Source organism: Triturus cristatus, chromosome 10 (genome assembly GCF_964204655.1).
Source record: "Triturus cristatus chromosome 10, aTriCri1.1, whole genome shotgun sequence".
NCBI classification, from domain to species: domain Eukaryota; kingdom Metazoa; phylum Chordata; class Amphibia; order Caudata; family Salamandridae; genus Triturus; species Triturus cristatus.
In genome coordinates this window covers 1,136,873,363-1,136,886,604 of record NC_140593.1, presented here as the reverse complement: position 1 = coordinate 1,136,886,604, position 13,242 = coordinate 1,136,873,363, and the positions used below count along the sequence as shown (strand labels likewise).

Here is a 13,242-nt window from a genome sequence, read left to right as displayed (position 1 = left end):
ATTCTGGCAGCATTATCTTCCTCCTACAGTGATATTCAGTGTGCACACCAGCACTAACCTGTGCTCCGAAATAATCAAAAACCTTCAATGAAATCACTAGGGCTGAAGTAGAAAGAGTTTCACTGTACAACCAGGGACAAAACAAAGTACAAGTCTGTCACCATAGTCACTCTAAAGATGGTGCTTCTCCAGTTTCATCGGATTTCAAAGATGATAGGCCATGAAATAAATATCAATATTGCTCAGCACAAAAAAGGTTAAGAAAAAGAACCCTGAACAGGATCAAGGCCCAGCCCATAGGCACGATGTGACTTCCAAATTCCCTGTGACTTTTTCCATGCAGTAATGTTGGTACTAGTGGCAGCTACCACACAATGAAAGTGGGGGAGGGTCAGTGAGGGGGTGGGGGAAAATTTGGGATAAAAATATTAATTAAAAAAACTTACCTGTCGAGGCTCCCCACCCAATCCAGACGCTTCTCCCATGCTATGAGAGCATCCCCAGGATTGGTCTGAGCAGCCTGGTCTGCCGCTCAGACAGTGCCTGGGAGCCTGCAACTTTTCTCCAAGCTGGCTGAGCAATCCAGCTGGGTAGGAGAAATAGAAGTGCACACGTTTGTTTGGCTGGCCTAAGACGGCGGGATAAACTGACATGCGCACCTCTGAGTGCCCACCACTGCTCCCTGTCATGACCTGGCCCCGCATGCACGTACGCCTCAGCCAGAGCCAGTCACAGAAAAATAAAATGATATTAATTATTTTAGTATCATTTTATTTTTATGTGACTGACTCAGACCAGTGGGGCGATGCTCCTTCGCCATTACAGAGGAGCTGCCCCTGCTTGCTACACTGTTTGTCAAGGATACAACATGCAGTCCATCCCATTATTTGAATCGCTCAGTCTCCAAATGCAGCACTCATCAAATAAGCTAAAGGCTCAATTGCTACAGGTGAGAGTAGGCAGCCCTGCCCCACACACCTATGTAATCTGAAACATGCCAAGGTAATGTCATTGGCTTTGACCAGTGCTCTGGGATTCCTGTACGATATCTTCCTCCAGTGTATGAAGGAGCATCTGAATACTCACAGACCCAACAGCAAAAATATAAAACTCCAACTGACAGAATCAAAAGCCTTTTAGAGTAAAAGCTTGGAGTGGCAAAGTCCCTTCTGTTTCAATACAAAACAGCAGTCTCCTAGGTTCAAGACTCACTAGTCAGGAGAAAACATGTAACTAAGAATGCGGACTAGAGGGGAGAAGTCAATCCCATAAAGACAGTGTCCTGTCCTGGCACATGTTAGCAGTAGTTCGCAAAAGTTGGGGTGACGGAAGCATGAGGACAAAAAGGTAATGGCTGTTCCCTTAGTAAAAGGTTTTGTAATGCCACCTCTATTGAACTCCAACCACCCAGGGTAAGAAGGGAAGTGGCAACAATTTTGGATGGTTACCAAGCCCTTCCTCTGTAGAATAATCAAAACACAGTCAGAAAATATATGTCAGCAGCAACAGTATGCAATCCTATTTTTTTATCAGTTTTACTGTAGTCCTTTATATTAATAGAATTAACATTACATCAAAAGAATTATAAGAAAGGGACGTTTATTCCACTTTCACAAATCTCACCGTTGCAGTGTCGGTGCTGCTCCATGAAATGGACGTTAATTAGGGATCGGCATGGTAGGAGCTGCTACTCTTAGCATGTCTTTTCGTACAGCAGCCACTGCTCTATTTATTTATTTATAAGTTTTATATAGCGCTAGCTACACTCAAAGGTTCAAAGACCTTTACATTATCATGAACAGAAATACAGTAAATCAGGCACGCAAACACAAATGAAGTGAGATTTCAAATTGATAATAGTAAACATCAATGAAAATAATAGTAGTACCGAAGACAAGAGAAGCAATTCGAGAGGATCTAATAGATAGCATACGCAAATAAACAGGCGACTATGATCGTAGGGACTAGACCTGTACAAGCGATAATTAACCAAGATCAATAATCTAGGAGTGAAAGTATTTGTTGAGGAGGAGGAGTTTCAGGTTTCTTTTGAAGCAAGAGAAGGAGGGGTTGCATCGAAGGTCGCAAGGTAGAGAGTTCCATATGCTTGGAACATTTCCAGAAAAAGAGCAAGACTTGGTTGCTGATTTTTTTAGATTGGGAGTTATGAGCAAAAGTGGGTTGGAGCTTCTCAAAGATCTGGTAGTCTCAGCTTTCGTCAGCTTGTTTTCTAGGTAGTTGGGTGTGTGTGTGAGTGAAGTGCTTTGTGGATGATGCAGGCAGTCTTGTAAGTGCATCTTCCTTCGATGGGAAGCTAGTTGAGGCTTTTGAGGGCAGGATGTGTTCAAATTGTTTGACGTCTGAAATGAGCCTGGCTGCCTTGTTAAGAACTGATCTATGGGGGGGGCGAGGTGAGTTTTCGTCATCCCAGTGAGAATCTCATTACCATAGTCTAGTTTGGAAAGGACCAAAGATTGCACCTCAATCGTGAAATCCTCTGCAGGAATGAAAGGTTTAATTTTCTTAATGTTTTTTAGTGTGTACAGCGCTCCTTTTGCTGAATTTTTGATGTGTACTTTTATTGGCATGTTGTTGTCCAGAAAAAAGCCAAGGGACTTTGCGGAGTTGGATAGAATGTGAGAGCAATTTAATGCGTTCAGGTCGCTGAGCCCTTTGTGGATTGGTAGATGGTTGCTTTTGGGGGAGAATAGAATTACTTCTGTTTTGATGGGGTTTAGCTTTAGGTGATTTGAGAAAAACCATTGTAGCCTGATTGGTGTGGCGTTAAGATGTCAAATGTCACTGAGTGATTTGATCTTATAACAAAGTTGAGTGTCATCAGCATGCAGGTGATATTTGATTCCCCACTAACAAAAGAAGAGGGACGAGGAGCAGGTTAAGAAAAAATGAAGGCAGGTCCTGTGCCTATGCTCCTAAGTAGTAAATGAAAACACAAGGAGGCAACAGTTCCTAAAGGGGAGGGAAGGGTTCTCAACAGTCTGATTATGATTGTGAGGGACTGCAGCGCCACCCCCACGAGGAGCACCGCCCTATGATGATGCTTTACACTCGTTTGAGTATGTGAGGGCACATAATTATAAGGAGGCATACTCCCATTTTATGCACGCTCGGTTACCTTTTGGAGACAAAAACCTTTTCTCTCACAATGATAATCAGACTGTTGAGAACCCTTCCCTCCCCTTTAGGAACTGTTGCCTCCTTGTGTTTTCATTCTGATATTTGATTCCCGCCTGCTTCAAGATGACCGTAAGGAGTTCCACAGTGGTCTCGGGAACCATGGAGGTAACAGCAGCAATAGACAAGCATTGGGATAGCCAATAGGTCTCGCCTTTGGGACCTTATAAGTGTTTTGCCAGAGCTATTGGCTTTGTTAATGTGTTTAAGGTATGTTATAGAGCACTTGTGACTGCTAATTTAGTAGTAAAATATTGCAATAGTTGGTGGTTAGAGGGGCTCCTAGAGCTTTGGGCCCCAGTGTCACTACACCTGCTGCACCATCTAAATAAAGCCTCTTTCAACTTGCAAGGTAAGTGCCTACCACCCGTCGGCCATCAATGGGATATGTAGTTCCTACTCTATTTAAGAAAGAATCCACCCTTGATAACTCGCTGTAACCAAAGGGAACATAGTGCATATTAGATAAATAAACAAATACCAGTGCAGAGCAAAGCGTACTGTCCTGTTTGTTTCTCTCACACCTGCCAACTCATCTATGCCTTGCTGTATTCAGCATCATCAGTTATGACGAGTGAATTGTGCCTATCTGGGCTTTAATACATGTTAGTGAGCCAGTTTTTCGGTGTTCTGCAGGTAGCTTTAAAAACATCAAGTGCGCTGCAACTAAAAACGCAAGCCTATAACATAGTACCACCACAAATAATAAAACTACTCTCTATGTAATATTTTATTATACATTTTTTCACAGGCGTGCTGTGTCCCCACCAGCGATTATCACAAAAGGAGGGGTGGGGGGATGGAGAGGGGGGGGGGGGCACAGTTGTTTGAAACAGTAACTATATTTTTTTAATCCTGCCTTAATACCTGCTGCAGGCAAGTTGTTTTTAAGTAGGGATGAAACTGGTTAGAAGCAGTTAAGTGCACTAAAATTCATAGCATCTTTCTTTTCTAATTTATTATACAAAAGTGCCCAGGTTCCTTTTTCTACTGTATTTTTAATGGAAGATTTTTGAAGTATAGCCCTCCTTTGGAAGCCTTGTGGCAGTTCCACTTCAATAATGTATAATGTTATAAACAGTAATGTAGGGGTAAGCAACAATTTTATTTGTTGGAAAGGAAGATAACTAAACAGAAGGCGGGGCGGCAGTGTCAAAAGAGAAGAGAGATATGGGGTAAACGAACCGTGTGAAAAAGACTTGTTAGCTCGTATCAGTTTGCCAAACAGGTCACAGCAGGCCAAAGGCAGAGGGGCTGTTATTAAAACTCAGGGTTGGCAACCCCGATATCAGAAGCATTCAAATGGACTGTAGTTGTAATTTAGAAAACGCATAGTTGATGCTCAGTTTTCATTGCAAATATTAGCGCTGCCTTATTATTACAAATTGTAGCTTAATCTACATAAGGTACGAACAAACTTGCAAGGTGGTGGCATGACATTCATTGCTTTATTTTTTACGTCATAATAATGCTTTGCTTGCTTGTCAGTGCCACGTGTTTGTTCGCTAATGGTCACTGACACTATTCAACTTAAAAGACAATGTATAGTAGAGTCCCTTAGTATTGTTAAATTAGTAAAATGCGAATATTTAAATCTGTTTGTGACAGTAAGAAATAGGCATACCACAACAACACTACCACCCGAGAAAAAATATGTTGAAGTAAGCACTGTTCAGGAAACGTACTAGGCAAAACAAAACTCATTTTAGGAAAATTTGTATTGATCACTAAGGTATTGATGTATTTGTTAGTGTTGTCTTCCAATTGCACTTTAAAATCCAAATAAATACTTTGAGCCTATCCAAAATAAATTCAGAGCACTGTTCTTGCTAGGTATCAATATAGTCGCTGCTGCCTACATACATTTTTCTCTTCGACACAAGGACGGTGTTTGCTATTAGTAAAAGTATGTGTTTTAAATTATCTGTGTTTTTACAAACCGAAAAAACATGTTTTGTAAAATATTTGCAAAATTATGTAGTTTTAAAGAGTTTTGGTCACAACAGAAAAGTTATGTTATTTAAAGTGTGTATTTTGAAAACAGTACTTAATGTAGCTTAAAGCTTAATTGCATCTGTGTAGTTCAATAAATTACTTAATTCAGCTTAAGTTATAATTTGTAAAACACGGGTAAAAATAAATCCAATAATTTAACAATATTTAGTAGGAGCATTAACCTAAAAATATGTATTATTTAAAGTATTATATTTCAAAACCTATACTTAAAATCGTCGTGTGAATCATATTTTAGGAAACACGGAGAAAAACAAAGCTTGCACCTTAAAAATATCCAGTAGAAGCAGCAAAGGATTTTAGTGCTAAGAAAACAAAGGCTGCATACTAAAAATGTTCCACAGATGCATTTAAATCAAAGACTGTACATTATATATGTCCCAAGGGAGGAGCGGATTATTTTTTAAAATAGTCACCGAAAATGGAGCAGATGTGAAAACATAAATATAATCCCTATGTTTAAAGTCAGCAGTTGCTGCGTACATTTTAATCTCTGAAGAATCTGAATTATTTTCTACGTTCTCTACAAGGAACAGGTCGTTGTATCTTTTTTTTCGTTTTAACAACAGATTTAACTGCTATTTAAAGGCTAAATATTAGGGAGGTTCCACGGGGGCAGTGAAGGTGCTTGGTAGAAGGTAAAAAAAGAGTGTTTAGAAATTTCTTTTTCAGAAGCTACAAACAAACACGCGTAGCATTTAAATATGAAATGTCTCACGCAAGCGATAATTAGCTTGACTAAAAATATCCTGTGGGAGCAGCAAGAAAAATGTGCTATTTAAAGGCTAAATATTAGAGAGGTCCCACGGGGGCAGTAAAGGTGCTTGGTAGTAGGAAAAAAATGTGTGTTTAGAAATATCTATTTTTCAGAAGCTACAAACAAACACGCGTAGCATTTAAATATGAAATGTCCCACGCAAGCGATTAGCTTTACTAAAAATATCCCGTGGGAGCAGCAAGAAAAATGAGACAGGCAAATGTAAACAAACGCGGCCACTCTAATTAGAAACAGATGGCCCCTGCACGCCGCTGCTCGCTCCCGCAAGGTGGATGCCGCCACACGCACAAGTGTTAGAAAAGTGCAGACCGATTCCAAAAGGTCATCTCCTAGAGCAGCGCACGCGCGCTGCGCTAGGCTCGACCTAAAAATAAACAAGGGTCTAAAAGTGCTGTCTGCATTCTGAAATGTACATTCCTTGCCGCAATCTCTCATTAGCAAATAGGAGGACAGTGAGGGCCTCATTTATGAAAAGCGATGCATCGCTGGGTGAAAACAGCGATGCATCACTTTTCATAGCGACATCCTTAAGGCACCATGGATGCGCCATATTTACAATACGGCGCTCCATGGGGCAAGGATTTACAGATCCCCTAGAAATTCTGACGTATCTGGTGGTGCAAAACTGCAGCATTGCTGGAGTGTGTCAAAAAACTGACGCAACTCCAGCAATGTGTCATAACTCATGTGACAGTCCCATGTGAAAAGCCCTGTGTCAATCCTTACGCCTGCTTGAAGCAGGCGTAAGGATTTTGACACAGTCAAGTTGTATAAGTGGTGCCGTGAAATCTAATAAATTTCACTGCACCACTTCTACGAGGCCTTTTTTGACGGGGGAACGCCCACCCTGCATACATTATACCTGAAGCAGGTATAATGCAAAAACAACAGTTGATGGACAGAATGCAGAACAATGTCATACATTCACCCCAGTACAGAGATCTGGGCCTAAATCCATAGTTTTTTTTGCTCTCCATGCCATTCCAGTTTGAACCTAGCCATATGCAAATCAGCCTTGACCCTGTGCCTCATGGGAACAGTCCAGCCCGAACTGCCAAGCCAGGTTCTCCCTGGACTGGAAACAAGCATTCTAGGACCTGTTTCGGGGTTTCACCCCTCTTCAGCCAGGATAGCTTGATTGCAGTGGCATGGAGAGCACGGGGCCCACGTCTGGGCATACCCGTCCCACTCGGGGTGACCAATGCAAAAACAAGACCTGGCCTGGCAGTTCGGTCTGGACTGTTCCCATGGGGCACAGGGTCAAGACTGATTTGCATATGGCTGGGTCCAAACTGGGGTGGCGTAGTGGGCAAAAGAACGATGGATTTAACCCAGATCTTTTGACTGGGGGAGAATGTTTGCATTGTCAGCATTCCGTCCATCATTTGTTTGCAGGTATAATGTAGCACAGACCGTTACAAAGTGACACATCTGTCTAGATGTGTCACTTAGTAAATAGGGCACAGTGTGGTGCATTGATTACGCCGTCGCCGCGTCACAAAAAAGTGATGCAACGGCCATGTAAGCCCTTCATAAATAAGGGCCTGAGTTTCTAAGGCTGGTACAAGGAGTGACACCTGTGGTGTATCTGGAGGTGAGGTGGTGGTGAGTCAAATGATGCATGATGTAATTTCCACTACCCCTGACATTTTGCCAATGTGCATCTATGTTCAGTAAAGTGAGAGGTTGATTCCTTGGACTCTTTGAATTGCATTATGGATCTACATACATTGTTACTACGCTCCCCAAAAAGCTGTACCTTACTCACTGCAAATGACCAATTTTTCACTTGCTAAGACTCCTGTCATACCAGTGCCAAGGCCCTACTCCTTTACTCTTCCTGTTCCACGTGTGAGCCACTCCCCTCCAGGGAGTTTTCACAGGGAGTTTCTCATCCAGGTTCCACTGCATATGTGGTTTCCAAACATTACAGAAAGGCCTTCTGATAAGCATTTCTGTGTATGCCCAACCAGTGCCTTACGTAACAACAATAGCTCTGGCCTAGAATCTTACTTCAAAGATGTCTGTGGTGGCATACAGTATGTTTTGCACAGCATATATGCAAAATTCCCAGAAAGGATCCATCTTTAAAATATAATATTACACATGCACAAATTTATTGATATGACTCGTGTAACCATATCAACTATCTAATTTATCCAGAATACAACATAGAGGGACAGTGACAAAATAACCTTAACTTTGATAACTTGGCAATAATGGAGCATATAATTGAGAACACTGCAGATTTGTACATCAGTGAGGAGGCACTCAATACACAAGCTAGCTGGCCACAACAAGAGCAAGTATTAGTGCATGTAATGATAAAGGTTTTGTAGTACTTGTGCAGTTCGTATCAGTATCCACTTTATCTACTGATGTGAAGTTTAATCCAGACAGAAGGATGTTTCCAATGTAGTCTTTTTTTTAACTGAAACATGGGATTTGCCAGAAGAGGAACAGATCTGAACGGACTTACATGTAAATGTGACCAGGAATAGGCCAAACATCATCTGCAAGAAACAAAATTGTAAATAAAGGTGACATTAATAGAATTGAAGAATACACACATTGAAAAGTAATGAAAATAATCTTTGAAGTCAGAAGTAACCAAATGTGATATGCCATTTCCAGGTCGATCAGTCTTGGGTAACTCCAACTGCTACCTTCTACAGCCCCTGCATCCCAAAATATTCTGCAGTGGGTCTCATCAGATCACATGCAGGGAAAATAAGTAGGATGAAACAGTGGTCGATAAAAATTCTAGTGCCAGAGGCATTGATACCGGACGTCTGGAAATCAACTGCTTTGTCTGACCCAGTTCTCCATTGTTTAGACCTGTCAGCCCTAGGATGGTTTCTCCCCCATGCCCCCCAAACATTTTGCCTTCATCCTTCCTATTTTGCTGGCCTTAGGACTCTGCGCACTTTCCCACTGCTAACCAGTATTAAAATAGTTGTGCTCTCTCGACTAAACATGGTGGAACTGGTTTATACCCAACAGGCTCATTTAATTTACTTTTTAGTCCCCAGTAGAGCGGTAACACATGTACCCAGGGCCTGCAAAGTAAATGCTACTAGTGGGCTTGCATTACAGTTAACAAGGGATCCCGGATATCACCGGGGACCTTGGGTAAGTACAAGTAAAAAAAACACTAGTTCTACAGTCTAAAATAATACAATCAATACAAATGAACCAAGTGGATTTTTTGGCAAAATTATTAGTTATAATCATATATAAAGAACGTTTATCGGATAGGTCGACATGTTTCAGCCTTTTGCTCGCCCAGAAGGGTCGGGGGGCTTTCTTCAGGACCTATGTATGTGAGAGATGGCTAATTTTAAGCACTCTGTAAGGGCAGATAAGTAACTCACCCTTCTTCTTATTTGTAACAGGTTAATAGTACCTATAACTTGTTAATTTGTTAATTTGTTATAGTACCTATAACTTGTTGATCCCGAACTCGGGCTTCCTCGATTGACCAGGGCACCGTCACTGGAGCAAGCACAAGCTGAGTAGCCTGCAACTTCAGGTTCAAGAGCCCGCATCTTTCATCAATCTTTCATCAATTCGGAATCCAAGCAGTAATGCTTAGTGAATGTATGCGGCGTCTTCCAGGTGGCTGCTCAACAAATGTCTGAGAGGGACACACCAGCAAACAACGCCATAGATGTAGACACTGCCCTAGTAGAATGGGCACGAACCCTTGATTGTAGGGGAGGACCAGCTTGCTGGTGACAGAAGAGAATAGCACTAGAAATCCATCTAGATATGCTCTGTTTTGTTATGGGAAAACATTTTCTAGGCAAGCTGTAAGCTACAAAAAGTTGATTAGTTTTGCGGAAGGATTTAGTTTTGTCCAGATAAAATTTAAGGCAGCGTTTCAAGTCCAAAGAATTCAGAGTTCGTTCAGCTGCTGTTTGGGGATTTGGAAAGAAAGATTTTAAAACTATTGGTTCGTTAAGATGAAAGTCCGATGGGACTTTCATCTTGGGTATTAATTTCGGGTTGGTGCGAAGGATCACCCTATCGTGTTTAAATTGAATAAAGGGTTCCTGTATGGTGAAGGCTTTAAGTTCACTAAATCTTCTTGTGGATGCAAGAGCTAGAAGAGCAGTTTTCCACAAAACAAACTTTAAGTCAGCTCTATGTATCGGTTCAAATGGATGCCTCATAAGTTGAACAAGTACCATGTTGAGTTGCCATGTTGGAGGTGGAGATTTCACAGAAGGAAAGGTTCTGAATAGTCCTTTAAGAAACTGTTTTATCAGTCTGTTTGACCACAAGGAATAACCCTTAGATGATCTCCGAAAATGGGAGATAGCAGCCAAGTGAACTTTGATGTATGAGCCAAACCTGAATTTGCTAGTTCATCGTGAGAAGAGAGGGAAATTACTTTAGAGGAATTGGTGGTCGTAAGGACAGGAGATGGAGTTCCGTGAACCAATGTCAACGAGGCCACGCTGCTGCTTCAGTATTACTTTGCAAGTTTCTACCTTCATCTCTTTTAGCACCCTGGAAAGGAGAGGAATTGGCGGAAAAGCGTAGGCGAATACGCCGGATCATGCTATTGAAAAAGCATTCCCCAAAGTTCCCTGTTGGGGTTGCCAGCTTGCAAAGCGTTGGCATTTGGCATTGCCGTTTGTGGCAAACAGGTCTATAGTCGGTTCGCCCCACTGGGAGAAGACTATGTCGAGAGTATTCTGGTTCAACTCCCACTCGTGGCAGGTTGTCTGTAGTCTGCTTAGTGGATTCGCTATGGTTTTTTCCTTCCCTGGAAAGTACTCTGTTCTTAACGAAATTCTGTGTTGAACTGCCCAGTTCCAAATTCATTGAGATACCTGGGAGAGGGAGAGAGATTGAGTTCCCTCTTGTTTGTTTAGATAGTGCATTGTCGTAGTGTTGTCTGTTCTGACAAGCACTAGAGAATTTTGTGTCTTGGGCAGGAAAGTTTGTAGATCATTAGTTCCAAGAGATTTTTTATTTTTATTTAATTTTTATTTTATTTTTGATTTGCAGTTTATACATATTAACATACAGTTGCATCAAAACGTCAGCGTAAGAGTTCAAATAATACCGTAGCCATACATCCTTTGTCTTCTCAAGACCAACTATAATTTATTTATTTATTTTATTTTAGAGGTTTATAAAGCGCGCAGCTACCTCCAACGGAGGTGTCCCGGCGCTGAAGACAATATCTCGTGAGGTTCAGAGGAGTACAAGAAGGAAAGATAGGGCTAGATCAGGGAGAAGACCCAGGTCTTAAGTTTTTTCCGAAACAGAGGCTCGGAAGTCAGGAGTCTCAGTTCTGTTGGAAGGTGATTCCACAGTCTGGAGGTGGCTACCGCAAAGGCTCTTCCTCCCGTTCGCGCTAGACGAAAACTGGGGCAGATCATTAAGCGAAGATGGTTAGATCTGAGGTTTCGGGATGCTTGTGAGATCTTCAGTCTGTGTCTAAGGTAGGCAGGGCCTCGACCATTAAGAGCTCTAAAAGCAAGGGTCAGTGATTTGAACTGGATACGTAATCTCACTGGGAGCCAATGGAGTTTGATCAGATGGGGTGTAATGGAATGACGGTAAGGGACGTTACAGATCAGCCTGGCAGCTGAATTCTGTACTGTCTGTAGTCGATTTAAGAGATACGCCGGGGCTCCAACGTACATACTATTTGCGTAGTCCAAATGGGAGGTGATGAGGGCGTGGACTACTGTCTTACGGAGCTTTCCAAAACAAGACGCTGTAACTTTGTCAATTTGGGTTTTACAAGAGAGGGCAGTGTCAAAATGGAAGCCCAGATTGCGGGCAGCTTGGACAGGTACAGGGGGAGGGTCTAGATTAGCCGGCCACCAGAGGCTGGAAGGGATGGGGGATTTCTGGTTAAAAAATAAGACTTCCGTCTTATCTGTATTCAATTTTAAATTGTTTGAGGACATCCATGCGGCGATATCCACCATGCAGTGGCGAAAGTTTAGCAAAGAGCTTTCAGAATGATCTTTGATGGAGAACACCAGCTGAGTGTCATCAGCATAGAAGATCACTCTGACGCCCCGTGATTCCACCACTTTTGCCAGAGGCTTCAGGCATACATTGAACAGGAGCGGACTGAGGGCAGATCCCTGTGGTACTCCCCATGTCAATGGTTTCTTGGTGGAAAAGAAGGGGCCCAGCATCACTTGTTGGAATCTTTCTGTGAGGAATGAATTGACCCAGGCGAGAGGGATCCCACCAACTCCCACCTCTTGCAAGCGTGTGAGTAGTGTTTCATGGGAGATGGTGTCGAATGCAGCGGATAGGTCGAGGAGGACCGACATGGCCTCCTCTCCTCTATCAGTGCACTCACGTATCGACTCGGACACTTCTACTAGAGCTGATTCGGTGCTGAAGTCCGGCCTGAATCCTGACAGAGTCATGGAACAACGAATTTGACTCAAGGTAGATCGTTCTTGTACCGCCTTCTCGAGCACTTTGGCTGGCTTGGGTAGGAGTGAAATCGGTCGGTAGTTGCTCAAACATGTTGGATCGATACCGGCTTTTTTTTTAATGGGGATTAACAACGCGTGTTTCCATGCGGAGGGGACAACACCTGAATATAGGGAGGAGTTCCAGATTTCAAGCAGAGGGTTAATAACTAGCGGGGCTATCTCATTCAGGATCAGAGCCGGGGCTGGATCCAGAGGAGAGCCTGATCTGCATTTTAAAAATAGATTCAGGGCATACTCCTTGGTGAGTGGTTTAAAAGCAGTGAATGAATTAGTGCAAGTGGTGTCAGGATCTAAGGTGATTTCAGTACGATTCTGAAGGATAGTTGCCGTAATATTGGCAATTATTTCCGCAAAGAAATCAGATAGGCCTTCGCTAAGAGCTTGGGAGGGGGTGACGGGAGCGGACAGAGCAGTGGGGTTGGTAAACTCTTTGACGATGTTAAAGAGGGCCTTTGTAGAGTTTTTTGCGTTAACGATAGTTTCTGCAAAATATACACTCATGATGCTACGTTTGAGTTTATGAAACTCTTTAAGGGCCTGTCTATAAAGAGATTTGGTAGCGGGATCATAGGTCCGGCGCCATAGGCGCTCCAGTTTTTTACATCTGCTTCTGTTTTCCCATAATTTTAGGGTAAACCAGGGAGCTGACGGTTTTAATCTACGGGAGGTAAGGGTCTGTAAGGGTGCGACTTTCTCAATGGCGGTCATAAGGTCTTTATTAAATGCGAGAACCGCTCCATTGAGATCGTCCGGGAGTAAGTCTAAGCTATTATT

General features: G+C 42.5%; 1 protein-coding gene across 1 annotated transcript in view; it reads right to left on the bottom strand.

The window, feature by feature from the left end:
* Nucleotides 1-8,222: 8,222 nt before the first annotated feature.
* Nucleotides 8,223-13,242, bottom strand: part of LOC146796750 (testis-expressed protein 47-like) — a 177,897-nt gene continuing 172,877 nt past the window's right edge. The window contains exon 7 of the mRNA XM_085630233.1: nt 8,223-8,499. Coding sequence (XP_085486359.1) covers nt 8,462-8,499 — 38 coding nt within the window. The 3' untranslated portion in view covers nt 8,223-8,461. The remainder of the gene's footprint in view (nt 8,500-13,242) is intronic.